This window comes from Oreochromis aureus, linkage group 6 (genome assembly GCF_013358895.1).
Source record: "Oreochromis aureus strain Israel breed Guangdong linkage group 6, ZZ_aureus, whole genome shotgun sequence".
In the NCBI taxonomy this organism is placed as follows: Eukaryota; Metazoa; Chordata; class Actinopteri; order Cichliformes; family Cichlidae; genus Oreochromis; species Oreochromis aureus.
Genome location: NC_052947.1, coordinates 16,748,437 through 16,766,392, shown reverse-complemented (window position 1 = coordinate 16,766,392; position 17,956 = coordinate 16,748,437). Strand labels below are relative to the sequence as shown.

The 17,956-nt window shown below is 40.5% G+C and overlaps 1 protein-coding gene across 1 annotated transcript; it reads right to left on the bottom strand.

Annotated features, from left to right (window-relative positions):
* Window position 1: 1 nt before the first annotated feature.
* On the bottom strand, window positions 2-16,377 carry prmt9 (protein arginine methyltransferase 9). Its single transcript, XM_031752329.2, has 13 exons — window positions 16,051-16,377; window positions 14,371-14,570; window positions 12,836-12,984; window positions 11,762-11,998; window positions 11,417-11,584; window positions 11,164-11,266; window positions 9,620-9,729; window positions 9,294-9,486; window positions 7,889-8,072; window positions 5,546-6,236; window positions 5,287-5,440; window positions 1,107-1,229; window positions 2-832 (listed from the first exon to the last, which is right to left on the bottom strand). Exons 2-13 carry the CDS (start codon window positions 14,566-14,568, stop codon window positions 593-595), a joined length of 2,550 nt encoding a protein of 849 aa, XP_031608189.1. The 5' UTR covers window positions 14,569-14,570; window positions 16,051-16,377; the 3' UTR covers window positions 2-592.
* Between the last annotated feature and the right edge of the window lie 1,579 nt (window positions 16,378-17,956).

Here is a 17,956-nt window from a genome sequence, read left to right as displayed (position 1 = left end):
CTTCGTTTTTCTTGCCTTTATTATAAAAATGCAACATAGGTCAAATGAATGATGTTTACAAAAACAACTGAGTCTGTAATTATGTGTGTGTGTTTATTATCTACTTACAAATGTAAGTACAAGTCCTTGTGGACCTATTTTCCTTTAACAAAATATACAGCAGGCTTTTTCCTTAAACTTCTAACAAGGGTTTTTTCATGCAGGGAGTTACTAAACTGTGATCCCAATGTTTTGAGATTGGTACTACATGAAAAATGTCAATAGAGAAAGGGCATTAAAAAAATACTAGGAATGTAATATTAGCAGCAGTGTTCTTTGAAATATACTCTCATCCGTATTCTGCAGACAGTGCTGAGAGTATTGTAAACAGCAGGCTGTGAACTGCTGGGCAAACATGATGACACAATTTCTACATGCAATTTACCGCAAGCATCTTTTTCTGCAATATGATCTGTAACAAAAAAAATGGCCATCAGACAACAAGTACACCGACTCTGATACATCTGACAGACCAATACTGTCTTTGTTATCACTCAGCTGATACAACAGTCGGCTGAAATGTATTACAAATAAGCTAAAAAGTGAGCGATTATCACTCCATCTGCTCAGGTGTGCTTTCTATATGGGCCAAAATGGAGATGGTGCTTTTGTGAAGCTTCACGGCGAGGCGGACCCACTCTCCTGCTCGTACCTCCAGGGGCTGCTGCAGAACAACGGCGGCCTGCTTCCAGTGAGAAGCCTGGCCGAGGGTGCTCACACTGATCTCTTCGTCCAGGTAGATGTGATACCAGAAGGGAATTGCAGTTATCCTGCCTGCAGATGTAGCCTGGACCTGTTCATTCACAACCAAAGAGGCAAAGTCAGAAAGTAAAGTGAGGTTAAAAGTTTGTGGGGAGACAAATACAGATCTGACTCATTTCTACTTCTTTTTTCATGCTTGTGGATTTTTTATCAGCAGATTTCATGTGTAAATCAGTTTTCAGCACTTCAGCCCTGTTCTATCACAGGCGATATTTCTTTTTAAATTTATTTACTTTAAAAGAAAAAAAAATTAATACATATTCCAGTCGTGATGTTATCACTGAAAGTGCTGATGTACAACTAACCTTGACTTCTCTGTTAATGTAGTTTGCGTTGGCATCCATGAGGTTGAGAACAAAGAGCTCTACAGATTCACTGAGGTGTCTGCACTCCAGTGTGGAAAAGTCCAGAAACACATGGACCGGCACCTAAAAAATATAATAAAGGAAAGAGAACAATTATGCTGCATTTCATTCACCCACAATTCAACCATAGCACTTCTGTTCTATCCTGACAAAGCCTTCCTAACATTAACAAATACTGATCGTGTCAACTAATGCCATAACTACTATAAATACGTATAGGTACTCTAAATACTTACCCATAAATACTATTACCCAGTATGGCCCAGAACAGGCATTTATGCTCTGAAAATGTCACATAAACGCCACTTTATTAGGTACACCCGGCAAGTACCAGGTTGGACCCATTTTCCTTTACTGGCATGCATTGTGGTCTTCCGCTGCTGTCACCCACTAACACATTGTGTATTCAGAACAAGTAATTTTTTGAAGTACAGTCACCTTCCCATCAGCTGACCTCCGGCATCAATGAGGCATTTTCACCAAGAGAACTGCTGCTCACTGGATATTTTCTCTTATTAGGACCATTCTGTAGAAACCTTAGTGATGGTTATGTGGGAAAATCCCACCAGATCAGCAGTTTCTGTCTGACACCAACAACCATGCCACATTCACATTCATTTAAATCACCCGTCTTCCCCATTCTGATGCTCAGTTTGAACTTCAGCAAGTCGTCTCCACCGTGTCTACATGCCTAGATGCAACAAGGTGCTGCCATGTGATTCGCTAATTAAATATTTGCCTTCATAAGCACTTAAAACTAAAAATAAAGTGACTGGTAAGTATATAGGCTTTAATCTTGTGTGGATCTCACTCATGTACAGGCTCTGAAATTGGCACTCAGTCACCAAAATTTTAAGAAAGTAAGCTTCAGGCAGAAGATTAAAAAAGGAGCTTTTGTTGAATCTTTCTTATTATTTCTTAAAAGAAGAAAAAAACAGTTTACTTCTGCTAAAGGTACAGATTTATTTTAAAATTTAATAGCAGGCTAAGATTAAAAAGAATAAAGGAACAGCTAAATTGACTCAGTGTTGTTGGTCTCAAAAATTAGTATTTAACCACACGATGTTATTTTCAGCAGGGACTTCACTCCCTCACGGGTTAGCTCAAAAACACATCTTCCACCTCATCCAGACGGGCCGCAGCAGACCTAAAAACCTGCCAGAAAGTGGCAGCACAGAAACTGCCACAGTTTCCTTGACTACAGAACAAAAGAAGCTTTTCTCCTCCCTGTCGCAGTTGTGTAGACCTCAGAGCCCACCGTTTGATGTGCCTGATGTAATGTGCACTGATGTATTCAGGTAGGAATGTCTTAGGGCCAAGCTATGTGTTGTGTCTTGTGTGACAGTTGTGTTAGGAAGTGCCCTCCGCCGAGGGCTTCAAAGACAACATCTGTTAAAACAAACGACCGTCCCGAGAGAGGCCTGCAAAATTAGAGCACAAACATCATGCTAGGGAAAGAAAAAATATTTCCAGACCAAATAAAGAAGAAGAAATTCAAAGGAAATTCACAGCTTGTTTCACGCAGAGGCACACTTCAAAAGAGGAGCACAGAAAACAAAGTCCTGGACCTTGGTATTCCAAATGAAGTACTTGTGTGTTTTCTACCAATCCGCCTGATTATCTCTGGCACGTCACATTCGATCGGAGATATTTTTTTTTATACTTTAATAACACTGCACCACGTGTCAGTCCTATTTAAAATAACCCTTTTGTACGATCTTTGTAAATGATGCAGGCTTACAAACATGGCATACTGTATGCGAAAACTGTCAATATTGACTGTTATTGCATCATGAACATGAGACAGAATATCAGATACAAGCAGCCAGTGAAGTACAAAAGCAAAGTAAAAACTGTTTTATGAAAACTAAAAAAGTCTTGGCTTTACAATCTGGGTTGATTGTGATTCCCTGTAATTTAGCCCAGATCTGACTTAATTTAAAACCACTATAGATCGTAAGAAGACCCTTCGTAACTGAAATTATGAAGCTGTTATAAGTAAAACAACTATTTCATGTCATCCTCCTGTTTAGAAATTAAGTCTTGAAAAATGTTTGTGCCATCTACACTGAGAAGAATATAAGTCGCTTAATTTAAAATGCTAATATAGACAAGGATTCTGGTCTGCTTAAGCATGAATGAAGAAATAATACAAAAACTAAAGTTTTGGAGCATGTTTGATAAGATAAGATAAGATAAGATAAGATAAGATAAGATAACCTTTATTAGTCCCACACGTGGGAAATTTGTTTTGTCACAGCAGGAAGTGGACAGTGCAAAAGTTATGAAGCAAAAATTAGAATAAAATAAAAAAAGCACTGATAGAAATGTTTTTTGGGTTTTTTTCTAGAAGGAACAAATATGGTTATGGAATAATGGACCAATTCTTCATGGCATAAATGCTGGCTTGAGATCTAGTGACTGTGGAAGTCATCTGAGTACAGTGAACTCATTGTGATATTCAAGAAACCAGTTTGGGATGATTTGATCTTTGTGACATGGAGTGAAGAGGGTGGACATGGTCAGCAACAATACTCCTGTGAGCCTGTGTAAACTGTAGCTTCAGTGTCCTGTTATTAGCTGACATGTCTGCTCACTGACCCTCTTCTGCATACCTTAGAAGGTATAAAAGTTTTAAATAATTACATACAAGTAATCTCTGTAAGCTAAAAGCTCAAGCTTCAGGCTGCCCTAAATTTTTTCTTCTATTATTGGGTCTGGCTGGTGTCAGCAAGAGGGGATTTCCTTATATGGTCATTCTCAGGCACAGCCAGAGGTATCAGTCTAAGCCAGGGGTGCCCAATCCCAGTCCTCGAGAGCTACTGTCCTGCAGCTTTTAGATGCATCCCTACTCCAACACAGCTGAATCCAATAGTTGGATTACCAATTCGGCATGCCATCAAGTCTGGCAAAAGCCTGATAACGAGCCATTTATTTGATTCAGGTGTGCTGGAACAAGGACGCATCTAAAAGCTGCAGGGCAGTAGCTCTCGAGGACTGGGATTGAGCACCCCTGGTCTAAGCGTAGCATACACACCTGATCCATCCGACTCAGAAAGTTTAGCCATACGTTGCAGGTTGCAAATGTTTTGGAGGCTAACTTAAAAAAAAAAAAAAAAAAAAAAAAAAAAAAGCAAGTCAAATTTACTTTTCAAACAACAGTCAATACTGATTGCCAGTGGATTCGTCCTTTCACAGGTAATCATATAATTTTTATCAAACTGTGGTAATTTTTTTTTTCCTGTGGATGTTCACAATCTCCATATTCCAGATTGGATTCAATGTACAGATGGATCTGAGACGCTGCCATTTTTTTTTTTTAAACAACCTCCACGTCGGCAAGTGGAAAAGATGGTGCACACAAGCACAAGCCAGCTGGAGGCAAATCAAAGAAAGTGGTTTTAGGGAAGGTGGTTTTAAAAAGACAAGAGCTAAAACTGAGTCTGTACAAAGGTGAATGAACTGAAAGCTGGCATCAACACCCAGTGTAAGAAGATAAAAAAGGATTTATTTATTTTTTTACCTAAAAACCACTCTAAACTAAATGGAAATAAGTATAATTTTCACCCACAGTACATGGAAATTATGGTAAATTGTCTGGTACTTACATAGCGCCATTCTACTCAAGACTCAAAGTACTTTCTATTACTACCAAGTCTCATTCACCCTACACACAATCATACAGTGCTTTTATGTCCCCAAGCCCTTTTGCTAACATTCACACAAAACTCCAGGTTCAGCAGCTTGCCCAAGGATACTTCGGCACATGGACTACAGGAGCCAGGGACTGATCCACTGACCTTCTGACTCTGACCTGAGCCACAGCTGCCCCGAATGATGGAGCTCCAAACTTTAACTGCGGCACTTTTGTTTGATTCTGATCAAACAGTTGTTTGAACTTTGCACTACTACATGGTGCTCTGTACACAGCTTAGCAATCCATGTTAAAGGTGACAAGTTTATAGAAACTAACATTAGGAGGGATCATAATCAAAGGCATATTTTTAGAAAACAAACAAACAAACGTATTTACCAATTTAAGACACACACACAGAGTCCTTTACATGCAAAATAAAACACCATAATAAAGTGTTCTGGTAGATTTTGCAGGCATACTTACAGTGAACTGGTTGATGAAAGGAGCAATATTGAATCCAAGTGTGGGCTCCTGACCCTGGACAGCGCTTTCCAGTAGCAAAGTCTCAGACTCCACCAGCATACCGTACACCACAATCTTTCCCGGGAAAATACGTCCTCCTTCCTCCAGCAGACATCTGGGATAATTGATAGAAATTAAGCTGACACGTCTAAAAGCAAAGCACTAAAAACGGAATCAAAACATGCGAAAGCAAAATACTTTATCAGTCGCACACTCCTACCTGGCCAGTGACGCTTTCTCCATCAGCTTCTGCCGTATGAGGCCACAGGTTTCTACACAGTCCAGGATGATGGCACTCCAGAGCTTCTCCCTGGAAGGCCTTTGCAGCATCCCCTGCTCATCCTCCGTGTTGTTGAGCCAGAACTCCAAATGCTGTTCCGAGATATTGTTGGAGCGAGCCAGTCTCTTAAGCACTTCCTGTTGCTTCTTCTTTTCCACCGAGCTGAAGGCTTTCACGTGACCCTGGCTGGCAGCGATTAGGGAGAGCAGAGAGAAGCCTTCCGACACGTCCAGCACATAAAACGGGCTCGCGCAGCGTGTGGCGACAGCGGGGCCGGGCTGAAAAGCGGACCCTCGCTCTTGGTTTTGGCACTTAACCTTCAGCTGGGAGATGAGTTTGGCTAACGCGGTGCAAAAACTCTGATGGTAATCCTGATTGTTCAGGAGCGCCATTTCCGAACATTCCAGCATGCAGAAGTCTCTCGCTTGACTCTGATCAGTTTGAAGACATGCTAATGCACTGCACAGTTCTGCCTCAGGGTTTGGGTTTGAAACAGGATACTGAGAATCCATTAGTTTGTCTAAACTGATTTTATGCCCGTCTCTCAGCACAGCAACACTGCAGAGCCTCAGGTAGGCATCTCGGCAGGAGACTTCAACAATCAGCTCATCTCGTGGCTTCAGGACAAAACCTGAGAAAAAAAACTCAATGAAGGAAAATGATCAACCTGATGACAAACAATTAGCCTCTGATTGATGCGATACTCAAGAGATAAAATCATACTGAAAATTCAGAGTAACCATTAGGCCTTACTGAAGATGCATTACTCTTAAATAACACGTAATTATACATTTTTTTGCCTGTTTTTGATCATTTTTATTGGTTCTTGTTTGTGTATGGCTTCTCAAATGACCACGAACAACCCTGTGTACCAAAGTATTCTAAAGTAAATATGAGGTCATCTGTCTGTCATTCATTTACAATAATAAGAGACACTGATAAAGTCATACAGAAAATGATCACTCCAAGTTCATGCTGTTAAAGCTGCTTCTACAAGCTACTGAATCATTTTTATTTATTTAAATTTTGTTAAATAAATAGCACCACGTTTTGTTTTTGTAACACTGATTCGAACTAAAAAAGGATGTATTTTCTGACTGCATACTATTCAGTATTTGCCTCCTTCCAGATAAGGAAACGTCTGCTCTTACATGCTTTGTCTATGACCCTGTGGGCTGTGACCAAATCTGTAGAAATTCTGCTCTCAAGATTCCTTCTCAATCTTTTTGTGTTAGCAACAAACGTCACTTGTGTCAAAACCATTATTTTAAAATAAGTACACATAAACATGATTTATAGACACTAAAAAATATAGTTAAAAACATCTTAAATATATACTGAAAACTATTTAGATGGCTGCTGAAATGTGAGAAATGGGCACGCAGGATGGAAAACAAAAAGCACAGAGGAGACGAAAGGAATCCAGCAGAGAAATTATAATTCAGGGGACCAGGCAGCGAGAGGATTCCTACAGGAATAACATCTGCTCGTGTCTTCGCGTCAACACGCGGCTCGTCACAGGCGTTGGAGGAAAATGCATATTTATTGCCTATAAGAATTTCATGAACACTAAAGAGTGTCACAGGCGATCAGGGCGCACACGTCAGGGCAGCGGGGAAACGGATGTTGGTGATCACCGGGAAAGGTGGCAGCACCCTTGAGGCTGCCTTCGCCAATTAGCGCTGCAGTGAAATGCTGTAGAGGCCTGTTTCAAAGATGATGTACTGCGATGCCAACCGGAACATGTCACCTAATGTCGGTGGCTATTAAGTTCACGCTGGCCTGGGATGGTTGCAAAGTAAAGAGTATGCAGTGCCCTTAGGTACATTTGCCAAAGTTAATTTAAAGCTCAGAAAGCAATTAAAACTTTTTAAAAGTCTTGACAGTTTTAATGTTTCATAGTATCCATTTTATGCTACTTTAATAGCCTTACTGTGAGCCTTAAAAATACGCTCTTTTCATTTGAGACGATCCCATAATTCTTAAATGGGTCTTACATTTTCACTAAATGTGATTTTTATAAATAAATTACATGTTGTAGTGGAAAATTCCCAGAAAATAACAACACAGAAGTGATTATTAGAAGCTAAAATGTTTCTTAAAGTAATCCACACATTATTAAACAGAGAAGACTTTAACACACACTGCCCTCATCTGATGTAACACAGAAATGCAAGATAAACAAGAAGCAAACACAAGCAGATCAGATGTTACATTTAAACATGCTCAATTCATGCAAATGAAGAAGTGGACTGGTTATGTGGAAGTGTCCACCCATCTTACCCTTGGCACTGTGGAAGGGGTAGATGGCTTGTTCCCAGCAAGTGTCCTCCTGGGGTCCAGTAGACAGACTGTTCTCCTCATCCAGGTGGAGCTGGAACCACACTGCCAAAGCATCCAGCTCTCCCTGCTGAATGACGGGCAGCCGGATCTCTTGAACCTCCCTGGAGCTCAGACCTTCCAGCTCCTACAGGTTACAAAACATGTCACACTTAAAGCAGAAGCAACAGATCTGTGAAGGAGCTAAAATCAAAACTCAATTCAAGCTTAAACTCGGAAGGGCTGATAAATTTGACAGATGTTACTGCTTTTAAAGTAATTCAAAGACAATCTGCTTGTTAGACTGAGCAATAAGCAGATGTTGTTCTGCACTTTCATAAATTACAAGTCTCCAAGACCATTACCACTGTTTTGCTATTAAATCTCTCCTCTCATGCTGCTGGCAGGCACTGAGAGTTGCAGTGAGGCGGTTACAGATTAGGAAGTAAAGCAGGTTGTCCGCTAATCAGATGGTCAGTGGCTCAATAACTGGTTCCTCTAATCTCTAATCATGTGTGTATGTAAATGTTAGACAAAGGCATTTAAGAATGAAAAAAAGCACTCATGTGAATGGATGAATGAGGCTTGTAGTAATGAGCACTTTCTCCTCAAATTGAGTAGAAAAGCACTACACAAGTACCAGTCCATTTTCATCTACCGCAAAGAGCAGTTTAATATGCAATACAGCAAACATCATCTGAGATGTTTCAATTCCACCTAAAAATAACAATATTTACTTTAGTGCAAGCATGCCAGTGGATATGTTAAAATAGTTCAAAATTTGAACGCCAATACTAGAAAAATAAATTTCCAAGTTGCACTCGTATCTATGAAAAGGTTGATTTGAAAGGGAATTAGCAGAGTTCCCTCGAGTGGATAAACTCTGCAACATCAACACTCAAACACGGTTGAAGGGTGTTTCTCCCATCGCTTCTCAATTTTTTTTTTTTAATGTAATTTATCAGCCAATATAAATGCCAATAACGATCTATCAGCAAATAGCCAATATCTACACATAATAATCTTAATCTCATAAGCAAGAGGTTCTTAAAGGAACGCCTTCCAAATGTTAAAGAACAAAGTGCAGAAAAGTTTCATTTTCTATAGTTTTCAAGACACCAGCAGCAGGTTTCAGCATAAATCTAAGTATAACTTATCTGCTAAAGTGGCAGTGTTGCATCGAGGCGACAGCCCACTTACTGCACGTGTGTGAATAAATATCCTTTGCCTGTAACGTGGTCAGATCATTTTTTTCTCATTATTAAATTATTCCGGTCATTTCTATGGCAGATAAGGAACACGCAAAAGTAAAGTCAAAATAAACTAATATCATACTGGCTATTACTGAATATGTTTCAGCCCTCATCACCTGCACATTGTTGAAATCTATGTTGAGGGCTGTGAATGGTTCTGTGAGAGGTTTATATCCTCCTGGCAGTCTGCTGAGTCTTTCTGTAGTGTACGGCTCCATGGAGTCGTCTGGTTCGGAGCTGCAGCTCACTGGGCTGTGGAGCTCTCCAGCTGCAGCCATGGAGAGACCGCCCACCTTTGTCACACACAGCCTGCATAAAAAGAAAAAAAAGACACGCAGTCAGCTGATTGATGCAGACAGCTAGTGAACACAAGTGTTCTTTTTAAGGTCGCTGGAGGAAAAGTAGCCTATACGCTGGAACACAAATCGACTCCTGGGTCTACCTGTGATGCCGGCGGATCTCAGTGCACTCGACAGCCATACCAAAGACCGTGGCTCCTGCGGGGATGACCCGTCCTGTGGCAGACTGCTCCCCAAATTCATTCTCACCCCTCTGTGGGGAAAAGGCATATTTGTTGCTAATGCTACTAAGCATTTAATCCTATTAATATTGTTAACATTTCACATAAAAGTCGACTGGATACATTTGGCTTTAACAGCAGGGTAAAACTATTTGTAAGTTACTGGATGTGCTGAACTGTCACATCTCACACTATAAACTCTGATTTTGTATGTGTTATTCTGACACTTAACAGGCAGCTCCTTGGCTATACATTAACAGATGCTTGTGCTGACACTGTGTTACCACCCAGGCCAGTGTCGCCCGCATGTAGCTTTTTCTGTGCTTTTGTCATAGGCGGATCCTGCTCTGTAGTTCCTCTTACTCTGCCAACCAATCGGCAAGCTCAACCTGCTTTTGTTGCCTTATTTAAGCACTTCAGGTCAATACCAGGTGACTAGAATTGCATTTTTTGCAGCCCACCACTGCACCTTTTGGTCTACGCCACTGACAAACGTCTTATAAGCTAAACTGATTCAGGCTGAGCATGCAATAAGTGGAGTTTATCTGCATTTCTGAGGTATTTCTTTTACTGGCTGCGGGCTGGGTCAGGCTCAGCTCTCTCATTCACACAGATACACACACAAACACATAAACACCACAGCGAGACGTTTCAAATGGTCACTTCTTAGACATAATTATATCCTGAGTGTTGCTTTCATTTTCCTTTTATTACTGACTAAGTAACTGTTGCTTTGTTAACCCGCTTCTGTCTTTTTATTCCTTTCGCTGATTTGACCGGTCCTCTCCTCCCTGCAGTTTTACCAACAACAACTGGTTTAATCCCTGTACCCTACAAACTGGTAACGCTGAGTTGTGACACAGAGATTACGCCAGAACTTCTTTTTTTGGGATAAAACACATGATCGCTTTCTTGATGCTTGTCCCATCAGTTCAATAGGAAGTGTTACTCACTAGAAGACTTTTGAAACCTAGAAATCGGAAGCAAACCTTCTCTATCTCTGTTTCACCTACCTACATACATCTTCTGAATTTATGTGATTTTTTTAAATTAATTACATTCGTTTTATCCACATGGCTTATGTGCAAAACTGTCTAAATGTTTTATTTATTTATTTATGTGGGATTTTTAAGCTACAAGCATTGCTTCTTTCGTACATTCAATCGTTATTTTTTTAAATCTGATCTCAGACAAAGCCCCAACCATGGTTCAGTTTGTTTTGTTGTGTAAGATATGTGTTAACTTTAAGTACTGAGCGCTCAATTGTCCGTGTTTTTTTTAATAATCTATTAAAGTACTTCACTTGAACATTGGAGAAACTGAACTTCACCCAAACCCAGTGTCATCCCTCTGTGAGTGTATGAATGCATTAATGACTGCAGCTAGACATCTGCAGTTTATTTACTAGTTTATGAAGGACTGCCGTGTTTATAGACTCATCTTTGTGTTTAATGATTAGGAGTTACCTTGGGCGGCAGCAGGAGGTGGTGCCAAGCATGAATCAGACTCTCTATGATGCCCTCTCCAAACAATCCTGCATCTACTGTCTCTGTCACCACCAGTGATACCCTTTGTAGGAAGCATAAAAGCATTTATGGAAAAACCTTTTTTTTTTTAAAGACTTCATAAAACAAAGATCATTACACCACTACACACTGAGACTGGCTAAACTACAACACCTGGAGGGTGATTAAGAAGTATTTTAAGTACAAAGTGCACCTGTGCGGTATGTCCTTTGGCACTTCCATCTCCAGGGACTTCATATGGAGGATCTTGATGCTGCCGTCCATTCCATTAGCACTCACCACCTCACAGGCCAGCTCATACATGGTCTTTGAGAGCTCACAGGCGTACACCTCAGCAGCCCCTGCCTTCTTAGCACACATACTTCACAGAGAGAAGCAGGAAATCAGGACAAGAATTCACCTTTGAAGCCACAATAAGAAGCATAAATCCGCCACTAACTCTGGAGTTTGTATCAAAGAGTCAAAATTTAACTTTCAAATCACACTGGATAACTTAAGCAAATGAACAGGTTTCAAATTCTAATGGAAAATGTCTCACCCAAGGATTCCAGTACCAGTACCTATGTCAAGTACAGTGTTGCAGCCCTTCTGAACAGCCTTCTGAATGGCTTGCTGGTACTTCTGGTTTCTCCCGTGGTCATTGAGCATGAAGAAATGCCAGCGCTCCACCAGCCAGTTGGCCACACGGTAGAAGTTCTCTCTGGCTTCTGGGTAGTCTGGTCTCATCTTTAGAGCTTTGTGAAAATAACCTGCAGCTTCATCTCTAAATCCCATTCTGGATGGTAAAAGGGGGGAAAAAAAAGCATTAAAATATAATTTATTGAGAGAATGTAAAATGCTACAGAACTAAGAAACACAAGTGCTTAAAACACATATCCTATAATATAATATAATATAATATATACTACAAGCAAAGTAATATAATAGGATTTTTTTAAATCCATCCATCCATTTTCTTCCACTTATTCGGGTCCAGGCTGTGAGGTCAGCAGTCTAAGCACAGATATCCAGACCTCACTCTCCTCCACTACCTTCTCCAGCTTTTCAGGGTGGGACGCCAAGGCATTCCCAAGCCAGCCCAGAGATGTAATCTTTCCCACGTATCCCGGGTCTGCCCTGAGGCCACTTCCTGGTAGGGCACACCCAACACACCTCACCTAGGAGGCACCCAGGAGGCATCCTGAACCACTGAGCTGGTTAATTTAGATGTTTAGTAGCAGCAGCTCTACTGTAGCCTGCTACCAAATGACAGAGCTCATCACCTTAGCTCTAAGAGAGACCCCCGCTACCCCGAAGAATGACTAAACTCATTTCTGCCGTCAGTATCTGCGATCTTGTTCTTTTGGTAACTACCCACAGCTCATGGCCAAAAGTGGAAGCAACTTTTTTACAGTTCTCTCTTCATTAGAGAAGACTGTCACAGCTTCCACGTCACTGCGCACGCTGCACAAATCCATCTGCGCCCTCCCACCCTACTCTCCTCACACTCGTGAACAATTTTTAAAAAACTGAGAAACTAATAATAAAATTGAATACATATTTTTTTTTTTTTTTTTTTTTTTTTTTTTTTACACTCACAGTATCTGTGGTAACAGTTTGCAGAGAAGAGTACCTGAACAGGTGTTCGCCCATGCTGTTTAGGATCACCTCGTCATCGGGGAAAAGTTCCAGAGCTTGTTCATAGCAATCAAAAAGGTACTGAATGCGGCCCAGAGAGTCCAGTTCTTCTGCCCATTTGAAGAGAGTGAACCTGAAGGACTCCTAAAGGAGAGATTTCAATGAATGTCTTTGGATTTATTTTTTTTTTTTTTGTTATAAGATGATGGCTGTTAGGCCCAGTAATCATCTCTTCCTCTTTTTTATAGCCTTTAAAGGGAAAAGTTAAACCATTCTCTAGCTCTTCGGTTGTAATATGATCCTCTTCACTGCTAAAGGCAGCTAAGCGTTCCCCCTTCTGTAGTAGCTATGGTTTCTTACTTGCCCACAGGCTGTATCCCTTTGTATTTTAAGCATGCTCCCTTCCAGCTCACTTTTCAGAGAAACCTAACTTAGAACTCCTGTGTTCAGGAACTATGCATCTATATCCAAACTCACTTTTTGGTCAAACATTTTGTATGCATTAAAGAAGCACAGCATAAAAACAAGCCTCAGTTTGGGTTTCACTAAAGGACCTCAACTCAGACTGCAATTCTAAAGCTTCAAATCGTCTTTGAATGACATCAGTTCTGTGACACTGTAGATCATTATATCCATAGAGGTCATGTGACTAGGTCAGTACTCCAGGCACACCATTGGATTAGATTTTATCCCTTAAACAAAAGTTTCACCATCTCTGTAACAGTCCTCGAGTCCTAATTTCCACTGCAGTCTTCCGGGGCTTGTGTAGGGTTCAGTTCGAGCACCCCTATTACTCTCTAAGTGCTCGCTGCTATAGGCATAAATACCATTTATCCACAGATCATATTCAGATTTTTTTCTCTGAAAAACATCTGCCTTTTGTTATCTGAAACCAGATTTTGTTAAATTTCAGTGCTCAGTGCTCCTCAAGGATCAGTCATAGTCTTTATCTATTGTCTGGGATAATTCTGATTAGTCTTTGTCACTGACACCCATATTTTCTTTTGTTTGACTTAAAAAAAAAAAACAATACAAAACACAGACCAACATTTTCTAAAGTAGATGACCTGTGATGTGCTTTAACATTACATGAAACTGATGACTTACGAGACCACACAGATGGTTTCACATCACACTTCTATTTATGACTCTTCACCGGCTCTCTGTTCAGCATCAAATTTCTCATTCTTACGTGCAGCGTGTGCACCGAATTTCCTTCATCTTCACTTCACTCACTCACTGTCTGTCCCAGTGACACCATACTTTCCAAGTCTGGTTGTATGCACTGATTAGGGTATTTTAAATTACGGGGTTTTTTTACACTTTTTTCCATGTTTTTCTTTCATTTTGCTTTTAATAACTGTGAGTTTTTGGTGATCCTCATTTCAGAGAAGCACTGTATCAGGAAATCCTGCTCGCTTGCTGTAAAATTTGACCTGTGCGTGTATAATTGTGACTGCTTATCTGTGGACAGCGTTTGGCACTGAGTGCTGACGGACTGGTTTTCAGTGTAGTGTAAACAGTAATTACCCTTGCAAAGTCCTTAAACACAGGTGCGAGGTTGAGCACCAGGAGGTAGTGCGCAAACGCAGTTCCATAATCTTGGTTGAACAAGCACTGCTGGGCACTTTCCAGAGAGCTGGAGACCAGCTCGTTCCTGGCAGGATCGGCTCGGCGGCGCCTTCGAGTCCTCCTGCTGTGCTTCTGCCGTGTGCTGGTGTTAGGCATCCCTCAAATTAAGAGCAATAAATGGAAATTCTTTAAGAAAAGATAATCATGATACCATATGTACAATCTGAAGCCACTTTCAAGCCACCCCGCCCAGAGCACTACACCCAGAAAAGACAAAAACAAAGGAGCTTTTCTGTGCAGTGAAATAAAAAATGTCAATAACAGAGATTCGTTTTCAAAATCAAGTAAAACTTTGATATTGAGTAAAGCAATGCTGCAGAAGATAAATACTGCATAAATAAACACAAATTAAAATGCTATATATTTAATCAGCCATATGAAAAAGAGCAGCTAACGTGCATCCTTACATTTTTCACAGGAATTAAGAGCATAAGTAGTAGCCAGGTACAGCTAACTAAATACATTTGATTAACTGATCATCAGCAAGTGTGAGCGCCTCCATGAAAGCAGAGGTGTTGGCAGTGTGCTGGTCTGGAGCATTCAGGTGTGTGTTAATACAGTGCCAGGGAGGAAAAGCGTCAACAATGAGCTCAGAGAAGCGACTGTTGGTGCCTATCAGTCTGGGAAGGATTACAAAGCCATTTCCAAACAATTTGAAGTCAATCCTTCTACAGTGGGAGTGTGTGTGTGTGTGTGGGGGGGGTGCACTCAGACTCTACAGGCCTCAGTTAGCATGTTAAAGTTCATAAAACTGCAATTTGGAAAAACCTTAAACAAGTGTTGTTTAAGAAATGTTTAGAAATGTTGTCAGGAGAAAGCCTCTTCGCTCTAAAAAAGAACAATGCTTAGCTTTGAAAAGATGCTTGTGAACAAACCACAAGACTGATGGAGCAATGTCCTCTGGAAAGACAAGATTAAAGTGCAGCTGTTTGGTGAAAGCCAAACACAGCATATCAACACAAACACCTCAAACCAACTGTCAAGCATCGTGGTGGAAGGGTGAAGATTTGGGTTTGATTTGCAGCCACAAGGCCCCGGTACAGTGCCGTCACTGAGTCAACCATGAACTCCATATACCACAGCATTCTACACTCAAATGTAAGGACATTAATCCAGCTGCTAAGGCTTGGTGCAAGGTGGGTCATGCAACAGGACAATGATGCCAAGCACAGCAGCAAGTCTACAACAGAAAAAGAATCAAGTCGTTGCTATTTCAATCAAAGCCCAGATTTCAAGCCGGCTAAAATTCTGTGGCTGGACCTTTAGAGAGGTGTGCATAAATGAATGCCTTCCAACCTCAATGAACTAATGCAACTTTATAAAGTTCCTCGACAATGCGAGTCTGAATGATACAGAAACCATTACTCCAGGTATTGCTCCTGAATCCGGGGTGCAGACCTGTGAAAACTTTCTTTTATGATTGTATATTGTACCTTCCATTTAGTCATACTTTTTAGATCTTCATTTTTTTTCTCGAAATAGGCATGCCAAGTTATCATTATTATTCCCAACATAATATCGGCTTTATAACAGCAATTAAAAAATACTCCTTAACTTGCATCACTAACGTTCACTTACTGTATGCTGGTTTTGTCCACAGGCTGATGTTTAGAAATAAACTACGGGGATGTTTAAGTGGCGCTGTTAATTTGGCAAATACACAAACGTTAACATTGAATTCACATCCAACACAGCCGTTAGCATGTTTGTTTGACAGTCCTTCTCCCAGCAGCACCCTGAAGATATTCTAAAAGTTGCTAACAAAAATTATCCGCAAAAAATGGACATAATCTCATATTCAGGCTCTGTGTTTGCTGATTCAAACGCCCAATTACATTTCTGCTATAAATCGTGCATCTACCGTTCAACAAGACAAGTGTCCGTGCGCTGAATAGCTCCGAAGGAAACATGTGGCCAACTAGAGCAAGGTTCCGAAAGTGCAGCCTTTACACTCGTTTAATTTGATTTGAAATTGTGAAGAGGACAAACGCACCGCAAAAAATGTAGTGAATTTTTTTAATCTGTTTATTTGCAGACCGACGTACAAAGAGCGCCATTGCCTCGTACTTTACTCCCGCGGAACTTGTCACGGGCGGATTTTAAGGCAAAATCAAAGACCGCGACAAGTCAAGATAATTCCCAGCCAGGAAAATCCCTATGGAAGTTCCCTCTTTGGGACCTTCTGTAATTTGGCAATTTCGGTGAATTAACCCAACTGAAACGTTTTCTTTTACAATACGGGGAAAAATATAGTTATTGTTTTAAACAAGAATTGGGTAGTACAGACTTTAGTCAAGGCTGCTATCCAATTATCTATGTGGTTTGGGGTTAGACCACACTGATATCTTTTGTGTTTTTTTATGTTGTATTAAAGTTACACATTTCCGACCGAAATACAAAGCCTATACAGTACTGTGTAAAAACCATCCCTCATTTCTTCATATTTTGCTGGGTGCAGGAATTTATTGAAACATTTGCAGACGTACACAAAAACACAGTAAATGAGGCAAAAACAGAGTTTGTAAAATTCCAACTAGCTTGAAAGTCAGTGTTTGGTATGACCACATTTATTCTTCAACACAGCTTAAACTCTCTTAGGCAAGTATTCTTATAGTTAGTCTCGTCAGGAATAGTTCTCCAGGCTTCTTAAAGGACATTTAAAACTCTTCTTTGGATGTTGGTTGCCCTTTGTTCTGTTCTCTGTCAGGATGATCCCAAACCTGCTCAATAATATCAAGGTACGGCTCTGGGGAGGCCAGACCATGACTGATAGTGTTCCTGTGTGTTTTTCTATCTAGATGTCTCACAGCATTAGTATGAGAAATGAAGCTTTTGCCAATTAGATGCTTTCCACATGGTATTACATAGTAAATCAAAATCTGACTGTACTTCTCTGTGTTCATAATTCCATCCGTTTTTACAGGATCCCCAAAACCACTGGCTAAAATGCAGCCCCAAACCATGACAGAGTCCCCACGGTGTTTTGTCCTAAAGATTTCTCTAGACTTCTCTCCTGACCTTTTCAGATTCAGATTCAGATTCAGAAGACTTGATTTATCCGTTGGTGCAAAAACACTTTTCTCCCAGTCAAGCTGTTTTCTATGGCTGCCCCGAAAACATTTTTTTTGTTTGTAATGGATTGCTAGTAACAAAGATCCTATAGATACAAACTGAAAGTGGTCCTTTGTTCTATTTGTGGAGACACAACACCTTTTGATCCCTTGTGTTAGATGTCTTTTATAGGCTTGAATGACTCAGGTCACTCTTGAATGGCTTAAAAAATATTTTCTGAAAATGGTCAGGTACAAGGACTGCAGTGAAAAACTTGAAAAAGCCTGGAGACCTATGGCATAAAACCAGTAAAAAATAAATCAATAAATAAGAGAAAATGTGTCCCCTTAGAAGCAACCTATAAAGAATTTACAGTAAGGATGGGCAAGACTACAAGTCAATCCTCAGCCCACACAGAACCAGAGGGGAGCTT

Bases quoted from the DNA above. Each gene is read 5' to 3' on its own strand.
- prmt9 (XM_031752329.2), bottom strand. From the start codon at position 14,568: ATGCCTAACACCAGCACACGGCAGAAGCACAGCAGGAGGACTCGAAGG. The intron at 11,585-11,761 runs GTGAGACATTTT...CTCTCTGTGAAG, and splicing joins ACTGGTACTGGAATCCTTGG to TATGTGTGCTAAGAAGGCAG. The intron at 8,073-9,293 runs GTGATGAGGGCT...TGTAACCTGTAG, and splicing joins TAGATTTCAACAATGTGCAG to GAGCTGGAAGGTCTGAGCTC.